This window comes from Sander lucioperca, chromosome 12, assembly GCF_008315115.2.
Source record: "Sander lucioperca isolate FBNREF2018 chromosome 12, SLUC_FBN_1.2, whole genome shotgun sequence".
Classification (NCBI taxonomy): domain Eukaryota; kingdom Metazoa; phylum Chordata; class Actinopteri; order Perciformes; family Percidae; genus Sander; species Sander lucioperca.
In genome coordinates, this window is record NC_050184.1 from 34,848,901 (window position 1) to 34,866,869 (window position 17,969).

Consider the following 17,969-nt stretch of genomic DNA (forward strand, 5'->3'; position numbering starts at 1 on the left):
CATAACAACTTTTAATATACTGTATAGGCAAGACTCTATAATAGCCTATACAAGAGGGTGGATAAGGCAACAACTCTAACTCCTAATGTAGAGAGATGGTTTGGGTCTTTGTTCACTGCTCCTTAGCTGGGAGTGGTTACTGATAAAGTGTATTCCTTTCAGACATTGGGGGGAGGAGGGTGTGTGTGTGTGTGTGTGTGTGTGTGTGTGTGTGTGTGTGTGTGTGTGTGTGTGTGTGTGTGTATATATATGCCTCAATAATGAGTGTACACTGAAGTCTACTGAATATCCTCATTGATTGTACAATGTATGGTTTTAAGCTACCATCAATGGCTGGTGTGTCTTTGGAAAGGGTGGAGGAGGGGCTGGTTTTTAGCTCCACATTAGCCAGTGGATGCTACTGTAGGTGATGGTTTTGATGTCATATGAATCAGTGTATTCTTCTTATGGGTTATTTTATGTCAAGTAGGCCACGACCCAAATAGTGACTTTCATTATCCCTGTCATACTTTTGTATTATCAATAGAATTATTATAATATAGCGTTACCTATAGGTTTAGACCTGTCCTAGCATAATAGAGAGCCTCCCCCTCTCTGTAAGATCAGACATACACATTTGCATTAAGTGTATGGCTTCATCAGATGTGCTATGTTTAGGTGACAGCAAATCAATTTAAATATAAAACTGGCCCGCTTTGAGTTATTTTTACATATTGTATAAATGGGAAGAAGCAGACATTTCTCATGACTCAACCAAGCTGCTTCTGCAACAAACAAAAAAACTCATGTAACTGTGAAAAGTTTGAGGCACCCCTCCCCCACCTCCACATGGTAGTTGATGCATGACGTGAGAGCATGGAAGAAGGGCTACTGCTTTAGGTAGGTTCATTGAATGCAGCAGCACTGCCATATGAAATGGTGTTGTTGTGTAGCCTGTGGCTCTTATCAGCATAAGGAACTTAACTCTGTGACAGTTTACATAGCTTAAAGTAGCATTTAGATGTGGTACCATACAGGCTAGCCCAAAGTAATTGGACTAAAAGACAGTTAGAAAAACATAATAGTAAACAGTAGCCTATAGTGTCATGGGTGATTTAAAATACACATGACAGTGATTCAAATGCCAAAGACTGCCATACCTGTTCAAGCAACTGGTAAGTAGTCGGGACGTTCTAAAATGACGTTCTAAAAAAAATCGTTAGTTATATAAATGTATGCTTTGCATGTTTATTTTTTTTACAATCCTTTTCTGTGTTATTCGCGACCACGTGACTGCCCTTTGGGTTTTTTGGGGCTGCCGTGCACGCGCTCCATCTTCCCCTTGATCGTTGGAGAGAGCGCGCGTCAGAATTCAACAGCTGCACTGTGAGGACTCGCCAAGTAGAACAAATATGATTCACATCCAAACAATTGAATAGGTGAGCTGGCCCACCAGCAGCAAAACGCGTTTGTGTGTGAAATGAAGAAGCAACTCACCCAGTCTGCTTCGCTCCCCACTGAACTCAGTCGCTCGTAGTATCAGTGTCATTAATAATCCGGAAATTCACAGTTGGTAGGTATTGTTTGGTGAGTTTCAACAGTTTGGTCGAAGTCGAGACAACAGAAAAAGTGTTAAGTTTGCTAACGTTAGTGTCACTAGAATGCGATTGACTCTGCGTGGGAGTTCGTGTTTTAACGTTAGCGTATCGTTAAATTACGTTACTTTATCGGGGTTAAGTTTTGAAACTGGCGTTTAAAGAAATCAATGAGCAACGACGTAAGTACACAAGGTATGGTTAATGTTGATTTGAACCAAGCTATTGTCATGAAATGAACGTTATCGTTTTAGGGAACGTGTTTTGTAATTGTTAGCTAAATGAAGCCAGCGACGTTAATGATATTAATCTGTAAAGCTCAAAAGAAGTTGACCAAATTCCTCGTGCTCTGCTTATTATGCACACATAGAAATGTAATAGCAACTCAAGTCAACGGCCATTGACTTTGGTGAGTCTAATTTAACTGTTAACTATGACTTCGAGCACCCCCACCTCTCAAGATCAAATTAACGTTAATGATGTTAACGAGGGCTGTGCGTACTTGAATAACAAGGTGGCTAACGTTAATGCTGCCTCACACAAAGCATGCGTGGGCTTTAAAATAATAATTTTAAAAAATCACACTGGGTCATTATCGACAGTTGCATGTGCTCACCTGTGTTAAGTCAAACGTTTACACAGGAAAACCAAATTATAGCAAAGGACAGCAATAATAGTAAAATTGGGTCATATAGCGTCGAAGTTATGTTATTGAGGAGAATAGGGGCGATTCATTGGAAAATGACTAGTAACATATAGCTAGGCAACTAACGTTACATTGCCCAGCTGTAACACTTTTGTGATGCCGTATGTGTTTCGGTAAATTAAAAAAAAAAAAATAATAAATTGATATTGTGATTTTATAGTGGACTGCTAATCTCATTTGTATGAACATGTCTTTTAACTTGAGTTTTTTAAAACTTGCTTTTCCGGTCACTCCACCCCTGTGTCAATCAAACTAAGAGTGCCATTGGGATTTCTTAAACTGTGTGTGTGTGTGTGTGTGTATATATATATATACATATACATACACACACACACACACACACACACACACACACATAAGCAGTTCGTTATACATACTGAAAGAGCTACTATGCCAAAACCCACAAGGAGGAATTTAGTGGTCACAAAACAAAAGGAAAACCAAACATTATAGCCTGGTCCATACTGTACTATGTGAATGTGTGAGTCAACATGTACCATATCAATGTGCAATGTGTGAGTCAACATGCAGCCAAGGATTGTAGGCTAGTACAACATCAAGACGTTTTTATATCTTGGGTGTCTTGATGCCTGTTGTTAAATTTTGTTAAGTGCCAATCAAACTAAATCCATGTAACATTTCTCAAGACTTTTAATTTTGGGTGTGATCAAGAAACGACTAAAATCAGAAGATAAATAGTTGGTGTCCTAGGTAGGAAAATGCTAAATGTTACAGTAATGGTTTAATGCAGTGGTATTTGAATACTTGTTTTGTTTAGTCAACTGCAGTACATTTAAAAACATTTAATAGGGACTATTTTTTGACAATGTAACAAACAATGTAGCTTACAAATTAGTCTTTGTTTTTAACAAAGGTTTAAATGTGAACAGGAATGACAGTATTCCAATGACCTATACATAAATATTAACCCTATAAAGTTTGTATGTTATCAAGTACGCCAACTTCTGTAGTTGATTGCTCACAAACTCGGGTTTATATATAGTACTTATTAAGAATTAAGAAATGCTGGTGAGTAAGATCAATCGTTTTATCAATGACCTGTACAGAGGGGAAATGAGTTGTCTGTGCAGTTGATTGCTAAAAAGCTACATTTCCTGTTTCAGTATAAGGGAGGCCATTCTCTCTGTGTGGTGTATTTTAAACAGATTTTTATCTCAAGTTAGGTAGCAGCTACCTGATCCTGTTTTGCTATTTAACAGAGCCTAAAAACACCGTCTTTTTTTTTCTCCTATTGTTTCCAGGTTCCTAATAATCTGGACAGGGTGTACAGCGTTGTTGTTCCACCTTCAGAGGACAATGCCGACTCACTCGCTGCCACCGTTTGTGGAGAGCCCGGATGGACTTGCCCAAGATATTCTTATTAGTAACAACGCAAGCATCCCAGGAGCCGGCTCTAGCATGACACCACACACCAGCTACTCAGAAAAGGCTGTGTTGCAATCTGAAGGAAGCGTACCGCTGTCTTGTATGTTCTGTGATCAGAATTTCACTCATCAGGACGAGCTAGGACCCCATGTGTTAACGCAGCACCCCACCACTTTCTCCGAGCCAGCCGTGCTTAGAGTTGAAGCGGAGTTCAGGATCCCAGGAGAGAGACCCCGGCCCAAACCCAGCAGCCTCCCTATCGAAAAAGAGGAGGTCACCAGCTGTATTGTGTGTGGGCAGGTGTCGCAGGATGCGAGTGAGCTGGAGACCCACATGAGGAAGCACAAGGACTACTTTACTTACTGCTGTAATGTCTGCGGACGGCGGTTTAGAGAGCCGTGGTTCCTAAAGAACCACATGAAGATGCATGTGAAACCAGGAGCAAAGAGCAAGGCCCAGCAAGACCTGGAGACCCCCGTCACGGTCAATGGTATCGTCCAAGACCCTGCTTCAGAACCTGTAGTCACCGTTTACAAAATGTGCATGGTTTGTGGGTTTTTCTTCCCCGACCATGACAGTTTGGCTGAACATAGCAAAGTACACAATCGAGAGGTGGAGCCCGGCAAAGATACAGACGAGGAGAAAATGGAAGGCACTACTGAATCTCTTGCCAAACAGGAAACATTTCTTCACAGTCTAAACCTCACGCCTTGCTCTTCGGGAGATAGTTTGCAACGTGAGAGATCATCAAAATGGATTCCCCAGCTGGACCCCTTCAACACATATCAGGCGTGGCAACTTGCTACAAAGGGCAAGGTAGCAGTTGGTCCTAATAATATAAAAGATATTGGCCAGGAAGCCAGCACAGACAATGAAGAATGTGGCTCCGATAAGGAGGAGCTGAATAATATTTGGTCTGAGGGACAGGGAGACAAGGCTACGAAAGAGGTCCTTGGGAGAGAGCTCCGGTCTCAGCCGCAGACTGTAGCAGAGAACGCAGCACCGCAGCGGCGGTCTCTGATGCAAAAAAATAAGGACAAAGAAAGGCCAACCACCTGCGAGGAATGTCAGAGAACCTTCAGGACCTACCACCAGTTAGTTCTCCACTCCAGGGTCCACAAGCGCGAGAGAGGCGGCGAAGACAGTCCAACTAACTTTGTTGATGGGAAGTTGTCGAGTGCAGGCTCACTTGAGCATGCAGAGGAAGGCTGTGAGGAGGGCTTCGAGGAAGCAGCAATGGCAGAAAACCTGGGACCAGGTACATTTATGGCTCATTACACGCTCATGCTTCTCTCATACTGTCTTAATTGTGCTTTAGGAACCGTTTTTCATACATAGAACTCTTACCAAGTGCACCCTCTGCTGGTAGGAGGGATGATAACACGTGCCCTTTGTGATATATATTTTTTTTATTTAAATTTTTTTTGTCCTTTTCTATGTATTTGTGCCTATTTTCAAAGGTGAAGATGGTTTTGATCGCTCAAAAGTCCGATCAAAAGGATGCAGTTACTGTGGCAAATCCTTCCGATCAAGCTATTACCTCACAGTTCATCTGAGGACTCACACAGGTATATTCAACACGTTTGGCATGAACGATTTCATTTATAATTATGAGGCTGCAGTAACTCGGCTGTATACAGCAGGCCTTATAGGCTTATATTTTAAACTATGCTTATACTAAACAGTTTGTTTGTTTCAGGTGAAAAACCCTTCAAGTGTGCTTACTGCGACTACGCTGCAGCCCAGAAGACTTCACTGAAATATCACCTGGATCGGCGTCACAAGGACAAACCTTACGTGGACATTCCCAGCAGACCCGTGCCTTTAGTGCCCTCTCCTAACGATACAAAACATGGAAATGACAATGAAAATCCCGCTCCGACTAGATCCAAACTCTGGGTTACTGTGGCCAGACCGTGCACCACCGGAACGCCAGAGGACAGATTTGATGGCATAGGTAGCAAGCACGGCAAACCACTCGTCCAGATGAATGCCGAGTATGAGAAATTAATTGCTAACTCTGCCTACTCCCCGACTGATGATGTGGTCGTAAAGTGCCCCGTGCCTGTTAACCTGAAGATGGAAAGGGAGGCGATAAAAGACGAGAACTCTGAGGGCCCATTAAATCTGTCCTTAAAAGTGTCTCTCTCCATCCCTGCCAGTGCAGAACCCAGAAATGCATTAATTCCAATTGCCTGTCCATTTTGTGCATATAAAACCATGTACCCAGAGGTTCTGACGATACACAAAAAGCTCACTCATAAAGAGAAGTCAGACAGTACGAAAAAGAATGGATTCGGCAGTTTAAAACAAAAACGTTTTACAGGTTGCCCCCCTGCGCTCGATGGGAAAGATGTCCCCCCGCTTCCAGCGATTGACCGGCGCCACCCTCGTCGAACCAAGTCCCCACCCCCTCAACCTGCAAAGCCGCAAGAAAAGACACCCATTAACCCACCTAATGCTCCGCAGCGCTCCCCTGTCCATGCGCCCGTACACGATGTTGTCCAGGAGACCCAGCGTTGCACAGTTAACACTGACCCGCACCCCAGTCAGGAATCGTCCCGGTACACAGAGCTCATGAGGAAGTCCAACACAGGCAGCAAGTATGCCATGGAGCGACCAGCCCCCCCAGACAGAGTGGGGATTGGGGAGAGGAGTTACCCAGCGAGAAGCGGTGTCATTTGGCACTCGGATGCTGCCAGGCTGTGCCTGTCGAGCAGATTCGGGAGCCTCGGCCAGATGGATTTCGGTGAACCCTCCAGCAAGCGATTAAAGTATATGCTACCTCCAGGCAGGGAAGCCGACAGCGGCGAGAAACCTGGCTTTAGAGGACCGGCGGGGAACGTGTCCAACAGGCTGCTTCTCTCAGGGAGAAGTGTGAAAGCCCCGTCACAAATGTCGGGTCCGTCCACAGGCTCTGAGACCTTGGGCTCTTTGAAGACTCCATCTACAGCTATTGGAGGAGGCTTGGACACCGAGTGGAGCATGATGAACCTCCTGCGCTCCTACACCCCCAATGACCTGGCATCTCTCTATCACAGCACAGCAGCCAACCCCAGTCACGGAGGACTGGCCAACCCCAGAGCAGGTATGTATTAGGTTAGCTGGGTCAGGAGAAGTGCATACTCAAGCTAGGCTGCTTTTATATCTGCATATCCTAGCAGTTTGTGGAGTTAACAGTAAAGATTTTTTCTCTCAGGGGGCAGAACTGTGCTGTACCAACACTTACCCACTCTGCCCAACCTTCAGAGGAGAGACCCGTCGGGCCCTTTCCCTAATCCTCAACGCTATGGGACCACTGACAAAAGTACCTAAAGTGGCACCAAGGTAAAATGTTGAACAATATTTTGTACAATACATACTATTAGAGACCCTGACCAGACTATTTCACCTGGTACTTGGTATAATTGAAGTCATTTTTGAAAATATATAAAAAGTATATTTTCTCTCTTCTCTCCAGATTTGAACTGTACGGCTCCCTTATTTTGGAGTAGTTCTTGGGAAGGTGTCTAGGCTCCACTAATTTAACAAATTTTTTTTTTTTTTTTTGAAATAGAAGAAAATTGTGTTGCATAAACATTTCATGGCTTTAGTGTACTTTTTTTTTTCTTCTTTTTTTCTGTTTTTTTTTTTTTTTTTTTTTTGAATGGAAAAAGTGCAGGTTATCTCTCTTCGAAGATGTTATTCCACTGGTGGGCACTGTGGAATTTAGTTCCCATTAAAAAAAACAAAACAAAAAAAAACAAACAAAAGATAACTGTTGCTTAATCCATTTTTGACCCACACTAATGTTGAGATACCTGCAAGTGTTTGTGACAGAACAGTAAACGTTGTATGTGGGATAACATAAAATATATCTAATGAGCTTTCAGTACATAAAAAAAAAAAAAAAATATATATATATATATAAAGTAAAAACAAGAAACATAATGTGTATGAAAAATTGCTGCTCTATTCACTAACTTTATGGTCCAGGCAGTAATTAAGCACTATTCTATTTTTTTTTTTTCTTCTTCCTTTTCCAAGGCACTGAAGGGTGGGATGTTCTGTTTAATAACTTGATGGCTTCGGCCCAGTGGTTCACAAACAGGCCACAGTAACCAGTCGCGTGTATGTTGAAGTGGTCTACCTCATGTTGTGCTCTCAACACTGTTACGTTTGTAAAGCTGCTGCAGCTACCGGGTCAGCTGAGCCTCTGTACCTAGCGGTCTATCGACTAGAGACGCGTCTCGAGTTGTAGTATAACTAGATGGACGAGATTTCCGGGGCCATTTTTCAGGCACCGCGTCAAACTCATCCAGTGATACAGAACAACTGCTCCTTGAGGCCGTATCGACCTATGGCCCATGATTAACTGTAACGACGTGGGCTGTGGAGTTGTTTGATTAGCTTGGCGTTTACACGCTCACTTTTAAATCGGAACAGATTTCGTGGTTATTATTTGTCCTTTTTGAAATCAAATGGCTATCATCTGCTTTAGCGGTGCCTCAAATCCATAAGCTGTAAAATGTACCAACCTTTAAGAGTTCTGTTTTGCGCATCAAATGGTCTGCACATTTAGTCCCTGTGCAGGCTATGCCGAGTCTGGAAAGTGTTATTTTGTTTCAGGTGGCAGCAGTCAGTCCTGGCTGGTCATCAGGTGGTCTTTTAGATGTCATATGACGGTGTAGTTTGGGGGGGGAAAAAAATACAGAAGCAGCTATGTTTAATGGCTCGATTAATTACACACTGAACAATAAGTCTCAGGTTAACTCATTTACGAGCTATTTAGTCTGTTGTATAATTTAGCATATTTGCCACTTTGAATGGCTTCGGGTTAAGTTATTGCTTTCTTTCTTTCTGATTGGTATTCACATTACATGTGTACTTATGTAAAAAATGAAAATATTGTTTGAGATTTGTATGACACATTTCAATAATAAAAGTGAGGCGAAAAGCTGCGTGTTATCTGTTACTTCAGTGATTGGCACCTGGCCGCTCACAATCTACACAACACAGAACCCAGGTTTAGCTGCATTCATTTAACTGAAACTGTAATTGGTACGGTTTGATATGACAAACCTGTCTTTAATTTGGACGTCTCCCAGGTACAGGTCACACATACCTGTAGCTGAAATACAACACCAATCATTTGTTGTATCAAACCTTTGCAAATCTAACATGCGTTGGGACACTGCACACAGTTCAGTTAGCCTCCTTAGAAGACACCTATACATTAACCGTTAAAGACTAGGACCAAGAGAGATTTCAGTATAAGATTAATCCATCTTTTTTTTCTAGCTTTTCATTTAAGATTTCAGTTTTACCATTACTCAATAATGAATACCATTACAGAGTAATACTCCTCCAGTATCTTCAGTCCCTAACGAGAAACTATTTAGGCCACGCGTATCAGCCTCACATCTCACATTACAACACAAATCCTTTGCACAGAGAATGTTCCAATGATATTCTGTGGCATGAATATGTGCTAACAATTTGTATGGATTCGCATTAAGGTTGAAGAATATGTGGCAAATGTTCCCTTTTTCCCCATGACCCAGATTGATCGCTAGAGGGCAGTATTTACAAAGTCTAGATTAGAGCCTTGGTAGATTCTGGTTTCAAAGCCTTGTCCGGTTTCAATAGCAGACCTATGTAGTGCAGTTAGTTATGATGAGTCTATTAGTGGTCAGGTGAGAATTAAGAATTACAGAACTGTAGTGCAAACTACAGGAGTGTTTTTTTTTTTTTTTTTTTTAATATAGCTTTGATACTAAGTAGAAAACATACACGTTTTGATTTAATTTTTAAAAGTACACCTCTCAACACAGGACAAAAAAATACTGCTCTGTTTGAGACTTACCTTAAGTATGCCATGCTTCTTGTGGCCGCACCCCAAATGGTGATGTCACACAGGTGTTGCCTATCAGCTGTCAAAGAAAGAGAGGAAAAAAACAAGTTTGGTAATGGCTTCTACATCTACAAAACATGAGCACAGTATTGTTGAATTTCTCCACAAATGGAGAAGACTGACAAAACCTATCATGGCTGTGCATTCTGTAAACAACACATTGCAAGGGACAATCTTCAGCACATTGAACACTTTAAACTTTGATTCTATGCCCCCCCACCCCTCCCCTTTCCTTTTTTGAGTAGACCACATCTGTTTGCTGTCTGTTCCCCTGGGCCAGCACTGTGTAATCTATTGCATTAGCTCACATTAGTGCATATCGCCCATGGGCCTTGGTAATCACAAACGCAAAATGAGCATTTCACTTAGCATCACCCTCATATCCCCCCCCCACACACACACACACACACACACTATAGCAAACTTAGCGCAAAGGCATGGCAGAGGACGCAAGTCGACAACAGCTATGACATGCATCCTGTTACACTCGATCCCCGTGTCCAGAATGCTGCAAGGGCTTTCGTGTCAAAAGTACCTTTAATAGGCAAAGATACACTTTGAGTTTTCACTCTTGTTAACTTCTTGTTCTCTATGTTTTTCTCTGTAATTTGGGGCCCTCGAGAAACGTTAAAATGTGTGCATTTCTGCCAGAAATTTGGCCTGACCTTTACCTATGACTTTATTCCTTGCAGAGGAATGGCACTGCAGCATCGCTGGGCTCAAAGAAACCTAAAATCCTTTTTTTAATTGATACGGTAATGTAGTAGAAGAAAGAATAGATTATCAACACTGAGCATCTCTCAAGCAATTTCTTTCTCTACAACTCACAGAAAACAGATTTTAATTGATCTAATTAGAACTTTATCTATTTGCCCACATCTTAAATTTGTATTCACCATTACCATGCCTCATTGCCAATTAGGCACACAGAGCTGGACAAGGACAACCCGAGAATATCCATGTTTCATACAAAGTCACTTGGGAATTTGTTTTCTCAAACCGCTTTGGCATAAAACACCTGAGGTCTTCACGGCTCCTTATCAAGTGCATTTCATCACATTAGCTTTTGTGTGATAAGGATTCACACAGCCGCCATTTTAGTGCACAACTCAATACACAAATGGCATTTTATGCTTGCATTGCCATCCATTCATCTGTTCAGTGTGTTTGGTTTTAGAAGAGGTTGTGGATACATCATCTGTGACTGTGTTAAGCAATTCCACCCTCTTTCTCCCCAGTAGAATGACTATCAAATCTCCTACCTCCCTCCTTGTAAACTAAACTTGATTTTTTTTTCTCCTTGCCCCTTAAGTGCTCTCTTCTCTTATTTTCAGTCCTTTCATCACTCATAATTGTTGCCTCCAGATTGTCAACTTGCATGAATTAGCAATTGGGCCAACAAAGCGGATACGGTCAATTGTTGAATATCCTGTCAGAATGTGAGGCAGAAAGTCTGCTCCGGCTGTGATTGCTCATCATCGTCACCCCATTCCTCTGAGGAAGAGGAGCAATGTAATGGTTCCCACAAAAACAGCCCCTGGCCTAAGGAAAGGGATTTGGGTGTCTGGAGACAACAGGGGCCATATGGAGCGAGCTGAGATAGCAAGGCACATGTACAGAATAATGGATGACGTGCCATGTTTCATGTAGCCGAGAAGCCATCAAGAGACTTGGTTTGGGGAAATCAAAAGGCTCACACACAGCAAAAGCGACTGTTGGACCATTTAGCATTTTTTGTTTATTTTTATGTTGGGAGAGTGCTGAACATATAGCCTTGAAGGATGTGTTGCTCTACTTTCAGTGCCTTTGGTCTGTCAAGGTTATTTGTGAGTAAACACAACACTATTATACACTTATAATATGACATCATAGAAGACAACTTTAACAGTACAAGAACCTGTTTCTGAAAAGAATATTTAAAAAAAAAAATTAAAGGAACAATGAACTGAAAAGAAACTAAAAGACAACAGATACAAAGACTTGGGCAACTGTTATATTCTACAAATCTTTTTTAGCCACACTTGCAGCTTGGCTGCATGGATTGCAATGCCGGTCCACCACTTTGGTCCAGACAGTAATATCTCAACAACTATTGGATGGATTGCCATGAAATTCATGTTACCCAGAGGATGACGCCTACTGACTTTGGTGCACCCTGACTTTACCTCTAGCGCCACCAGCAGGTTGGCATTTAGTGGTTTTGACTATCGGACCGATTGACATGGCATTTGGTTCACTCATTTATGTTCCCCTCAGGATGAATTATAACAACTGTGGTGATCTTCTGACTTTTCATTCAGCGCCATCATCGGGTCAAAAATGTATGTGTCCGATACTTTGGTTTATGAGCATGCCCCTGCAAAATGAATGACATTCCCATCAGCCTCAGCTGTACTTTGTGTTTAATGCTGATTAGCAGTTAGTGTGCCCGGGCGCCCTGGGAGCTCACCTGGTTGAGCGTACGGCTCATACAGGCAGGGACGAATCCAAGATTTTTTAAGTGGGGTGGCCCAGGGGGGATCAATAATCAGTCAGGGGGTGGGGGCATTTTATCAGAATACAGCATAGAACATCTGCTTAGAAATATAGGAAATATTGGATAGGATAGAACAACATAATGTAGTAATCATCACGGAAACATGAATTGGTCATGTGACAAGGGCTGGGAAGATTGGCAGAACAGGCAGCCAAGTGACCGTACTCTGATCCAATGGAAATCACAATTGTCAGATTGACAGCACTTTAGCGGTGGTGCTACCCCGTGCCCCCCCGTGTCCCCCTTCTAGCCCACGCCCCTGCAAGCAAGAGGCTCAGTCCACTGCGGCGTGGCCAGGGTTCAACTCCGACCTGCTGCCCTTTGCTGCGTGTCGCCCATAGACAGTATATAAGAATGGACCAACAGATCCCGTTGCTCTGGACGCAGACCAGTGAAGGATATTAGAAGCACTTTTCCGGAAATGTTAGCATGCAAACACGCTAAACTAAAATGGTGAACATGGTTACCATTTCGGCTAAACAACAGCATGTTAGCGTTGTCATTGTGAGCATGTTAGCACGCTGATGTTAGCATTAGCTCCAAGCACCGCTTGGCCTTAGCACAGCCTCACAGAGCCGGTAGCATGGCTGTAGACCCGTTTCATTGTCAATATGGGGCATTCAGAATAAAGTGGATGTTACAAAAGGTGAAATCCAACTGCTGTTATGGAGCTACAAACCCTTATGTCCAGATCTCTTCTGCCAGGAGAGGGGTCGGGGGTGCCACTGTATACTTAGCCCCCCCATCTCTCCCCCTCCTATCTGCTCTACCTGCATGTGGAATAAGCCAAGCACCTCACCTCTGTTTTTCTCCCAGTGTCAGAACTACACTTAAGTGCTGTTTCCGATACCCATGAGTAAGCCCCATAAAAGCTGCCCCATCGCCGCAGCGTTATTGTTTCTTGCGGATGATTGATTGATGGATGAGGGCTGACACTTCAATGAAGCCATTTTCACTGGCATCTCTATCCGATGATGTGCAGCGTATATTTTCCATCCACGCCTCATTGCTCGCCTGTGTCATTCCTGGAACTTCATTTACACCATGTTCCCTGAAGGACCTTTTTTAGCCCCATCTCCCTTTTTCTCTCTCCCTGGCTCCTCTTTTTATCTCCTCTTTTTTCCGTGCCATAAAATAATGCTATTTCTTGTAGACTCTGGAGGGGCTTGGAATCATTTGCAGGGAATGATAAAACCAAAGGCATGGAGGGGTTATTTACAGGAAGTGTAACAATGACAGGGTCCCACTGTTCTGCCCTTTTCACTGCCAGATGCCACGTCCATGCAGAGACAAGGCAGGGCTATGATATACATTTCAAACACACTCGACCTACGCCGCATGCACACACAATCGTTTACTGTTATTTCCACGAGACAAATAGGGACCTCCAGCATTGCAGATTCTACCAAGATGTTATCCAAACCTAACCGAAAAACATGTTAAGGTATATTAGTTCAATGGCAGTGCGATTAAGGTGCTTTCTCTGAAACAATTGCCTGTTTTTGCTCATATGGGGAGCAGATGGTAAGCAGGCATCAGTGTGGCAGGCTTTCTGGGATGACAGCCATGAGATTCCCCCTCAGGTGCTATTGGAGCCCCTTTAGAAGGGGAGAGTGATTGGTAGGACATGGCACCTCCTAAGCAACTGTTTTTTCCTGAGTTTTCCCGTCTTACAGTTCTAATCAAAAAGCTACACTGCAGTAAGTAAGTATATGTGCAATTTCATCCAAGACATACTCGCTTTTTTGCAGCTTAGATCATATTCATTTCATATTCAAACCTTTATTTAAGACTCGGGGAATCAATTGAGGGAGACCCTCATTTTCAATGATGACTATGACATCAAACAATCAATGACAAACCAGTTAAAATAGAAATACAATCATACAAAACAACAAACAATATCCATTCAAACCGTTGATGCCTATTAAGTGGAGTCCTAAAGCGAACTAAAGTATTCAGTTTAATGTCATGTTGCAAGAGATTCCATGAGGCTGCTGCGCTAACACTAAAAGCTGTCTTTCCAAGACATATTTGTTATCCATTAGATTGTCTATAAGAAATCATTGTTTTGGTCCAGATTAAATAATCCATGTTCTGTCTTTCTGTGCTGCCTGCACTCCATTTAGCAACACTCTAACCCATCTATTGAGCATTCATAAGCAGTTTATATACTATTAATAAATGGCTTATAACACACTATAGTGTGGATGTAAACAGATATAGGACATCTCTTGGTTGGTAATGTATTTGTCACCATTATAATTCATCCATAGCTGCTGTATAATCAGTTAATGAATGTTGATCACACACTGTAAACTTGTTATGAGCTAATAAACTTAGCACAAAAAGTAAGGAAATTTGTGTTTGGTAGATTATTTCTCTGTGGTAACAATGCTTTTTGGCAATATATCTTAAACCGTTGGAAAGCCTGTTTAGTTCCCTTTCAAAGGGTGCCCCGTTTGTAAGGAACATGCATTTGTGGGATGAGCAGCAGCGCTGAGTATGTGGGTTGCGCCCATGAAAAATTTGCCAAATCTTCTCTGCCAATGCCAAACAGCTTATTCTGCCATTGACTCGTTTGGTGTTTGGTGGATTGGATGATTGAAGTTTGAAGAAACAAGACATATTGGCAATTTAACAATGTATTCATTTCACAAACAGGAGCCTCAGTAGCGTGTGGAAGAACCATACACAGCCACAACAGCCTGGCACCTCCTCCTCATGCTGGTCACCAGCCTGGTCACACACTGCTGTGGGATGGCATCCCATTCTTCAACCAGCATTTGTCGGAAGTCAGCCAACGTGGTTGTGTTGGTCACTCTGGCACGAACAGCACGCCCAAGCTGATCCCACAAGTGTTCAATGGGGTTGAGGTCAGGACTGCTGGCACTCAATGCACAATCAGCATAGCGTTGTCCGCGTCTTCTCCACACTCTGACTCTATGATCCAACTGCCGTAGGCAGAATCTGGACAATCAGGTCAATCAAGTGTCAATCAGGCACCTGATTGACACCTGATTGGCAGCACCTGGGGGTACCATAAGCTCAAAACAAGTGTCAATAGCAAAAGCAAAATAACCTGTTTGGCAATGGCAGAGAAGATTTGGCAAATTCTTCATGGGCGCAACCCACATACTCAGCGCTGCTGCTCATCCCAAAAATGCATGTTCCTTACCAATGGGGCACCATTTTAAAGGGAACTAAACAGGCTTTCCAACGGTATAAGATTTATTGCCAAAAAGCATTGTTACCATGGTGTAAAATAAATAATCTTTGGTGCACGCGATTAACATGATGAACACAAGTGTAACGCGTTATGCTCTGTCTTTAATTTCAAAGCGATTAACGCGTTAAGGCTGACAGCCCTAATAATAAGATAATATTGACTTATGATCATTTTTACAGTGTTGTACCAGATTTATTATTTGGTACAGGTGTACAAATCACTCAAAGGCTAGTTTAAAACTGTAAATGATATATGTGATTACACTATGTTACAGTGTGTTATCACACGGAATCTACGGATGCAGAATTGCAGATTTTCCGCAGTAAAAAAAAAAAAATTAAATTTAAATTAAACTCAGAATTAACACATTTCCACCACAAGCAGGAAAATAATCCTAGCTAAATTCCACAGATTTTCATTCTGGATCACCGCTGAAAACTGTAAAATGCCACTTATCAAACATTCATTAACTGTTACCTATCAGCCAGCGATGAAGGCCTCAGAATGAGTTATAGCAAAGAACAAATACATTAAAACACACTTGAAAATGTCCTTGTATTTGTTTACAACTACATCACAGTGTGTAAGAAACCACTTATTCATTGTGTGCATGCTGCCAAAAAATTCAAAATATGAGTGAGTTAATTTACTCTTCAGTGTATAGATGGGACTATGGATACAAACAGTGTGGTTCCAGATTTGAACAGAGCTGCCTGCAGGTTATATTAAGATGTTAATGTGATATATCTAGCCACCACTTTTATGTGAAACACATTCGGAGCATCTGCCTTTCAGCACCTTGAGATCGAAACATACCGACTAAAGGGGAAATGAGAAGACACAATGCACAGTTGAACACATGATGCATTTACTGTAGTTAGTGTGTGTGTGTGTGTGTGTGTGTGTGTGTGTGTGTGTGTGTGTGTGTGTGTGTGTGTGTGTGTTTCTATGTGGGCTTGGCGAAACTTGACCTTGGCTGCTACAGGACATTTTGGTTCATCAGGAAAGATGATTGTTTCCTTTAAAAGATATTAAGAGGACTGTGTGTAAAAGAAACTGACATGGCTCCCTGCATCCCTGATGGTTTCCACTCCGTTTCTTTTATAGTCACTCTATCGCTATGGGAATAGTGTCCCACCACAGTATTTATACATTAAGCAAGGTGTCTGTCTCCAGAAACAAGAGAAGGGTTGTGATTGGCCCTAGAGTATAATTTCTCCCGTGTCATCCTTTACCAATAATGTTGATGGGAGATTGACCTCTGCGGTGATGAGGGTGCGTGAACGGTGGTCATCCATAACCACAACCCATACTCCACCCTGGATAATATCTGCAGATGGAAGAGCCCCCTTACAGTCCATGCTGGGATCAAAGCAGGGCTATTATAGTAAACTAAAACTAAAAGGAAAATAAGCAGTGAAAAATATATTTCTGAACTGAAAACTGAACTGAAACTGAATAAAAACTAAAGCCTTCAAGAAAAACTAAACTGAAACCATATTGCCAGGTTAAAAATTAATAAAAAAAAAAAGATAAAAATTAATAATTTCAAAACAGGAGACAGCATGTATTGCCATCAACTCTCGAGACATTGAACCACAAAAACTGAATAGACTTGACTTGACGTGCCATAATCGCTTCACATCGGACACTGAAGAAGCGCAAATATTAAACATTATGGCTTTTCTCCAACCATGTATTTTATTTTATATGTATATGTACATATTTCTGAGACATTATATCTGACCCTAACAAAACAAACTAAAGCTAAATATATAAAAACTAAAACCTTTCTGATGAACCGAAACTAAAATAAACAAGCAAACACACTCAGAAAACTAACAAAATGAATAATAAAATGAAATCCAAAAGTGAAAAAATAAAATCAAATTCAAACTAATTGAAAATTCGAAACGATTTGAACCTTGGATCAGAGTGGGACCACATATACAGTAGGTGCCCCCCCCCTTAGTTTTGAAGGATGAAATGGAAATTAGTTTATCCAGTTTGAGAATATTTTGCAGAGTGTTCCAGTCGCGAGCGGCAGCAGATTGAAAAGATGCAAGACCAAAGGCAGAGTTGGTTTTTGGAATGCTAAATTGAAGATGAAGTGAGGACTGGGTGTTATATGTGACAGACTTTGGCTGCAGCAGGTGACCTAAGTAAGGAGGTGATCGGCCAAGAAGGGTCTTGTAAATAAAAGTCAACCAGTGAATCTTACGGCGAGTGTGAAGGGAGGGCCAGTTGACAGATGAATATAGGGTGCAGTGGTGTGTATTGAAGGGGGCATTTGTAGCAAACCTGATAGCAGCGTGGTAAAGAGTGTTGAGTTTTGATAGCGTGATCTACGTTCAGCCCCGACAAAACGTAGCAAAATGTGGATTTAAACTGAAATGGGGGTTTACACACACACATCACTTCAGATTGGGTATAACCTCTGACACAACCACCAAACGAGAGAAAACATACCTCAAAGCCCGTGGCACACCGTTCCGAGGAAACATGTCGGTTAACCCGGAAAGTGTAGCAAAACGGTGCACACTGCTTTGAGATTGAACGTGCCCCTGGTGAGAAAAAAGAAGACAAACAGTGACCCTTTCAAAAAAGAAAAATGAAAAAAGTAAGATGATGGGATGCTCCGGCCT

General features: G+C 42.1%; 1 protein-coding gene across 8 annotated transcripts; it reads left to right on the forward strand.

Annotated features, from left to right (window-relative positions):
- Positions 1-823: 823 nt before the first annotated feature.
- Positions 824-8,606, forward strand: znf217 (zinc finger protein 217). 8 transcript variants are annotated; one of them, XR_004898938.1, is made up of 7 exons: positions 824-879; positions 3,543-4,924; positions 5,127-5,234; positions 5,366-6,754; positions 6,866-6,993; positions 7,127-7,264; positions 7,295-8,606. XR_004898938.1 is itself a non-coding variant. In XM_031290487.2 (6 exons), the coding sequence occupies exons 1-5, from the start codon at positions 839-841 to the stop codon at positions 6,979-6,981; spliced, it is 3,036 nt and encodes a 1,011-aa protein (XP_031146347.1). In that variant the 5' UTR covers positions 824-838; the 3' UTR covers positions 6,982-6,993; positions 7,127-8,606. The 8 variants fall into 8 exon arrangements, 7 of the variants coding, with proteins under 7 accessions (XP_031146347.1, XP_031146355.1, XP_031146351.1 ...); XM_031290487.2 differs by having other exon boundaries at positions 7,127-8,606; XM_031290495.2 differs by lacking the exon at positions 824-879 and adding an exon at positions 898-1,154 and having other exon boundaries at positions 7,127-8,606.
- The last annotated feature ends 9,363 nt before the right edge of the window (positions 8,607-17,969 follow it).

Excerpts from the sequence above, each read along its gene's own strand:
- znf217 (XM_031290487.2), top strand. The coding sequence starts at position 839 with ATGCATGACGTGAGAGCATGGAAGAAGGGCTACTGCTTTAG. Across the intron at positions 880-3,542 it reads AAGAAGGGCTACTGCTTTAG|GTTCCTAATAATCTGGACAG; the intron begins GTAGGTTCATTG and ends TATTGTTTCCAG. Across the intron at positions 5,235-5,365 it reads TCATCTGAGGACTCACACAG|GTGAAAAACCCTTCAAGTGT; the intron begins GTATATTCAACA and ends TGTTTGTTTCAG.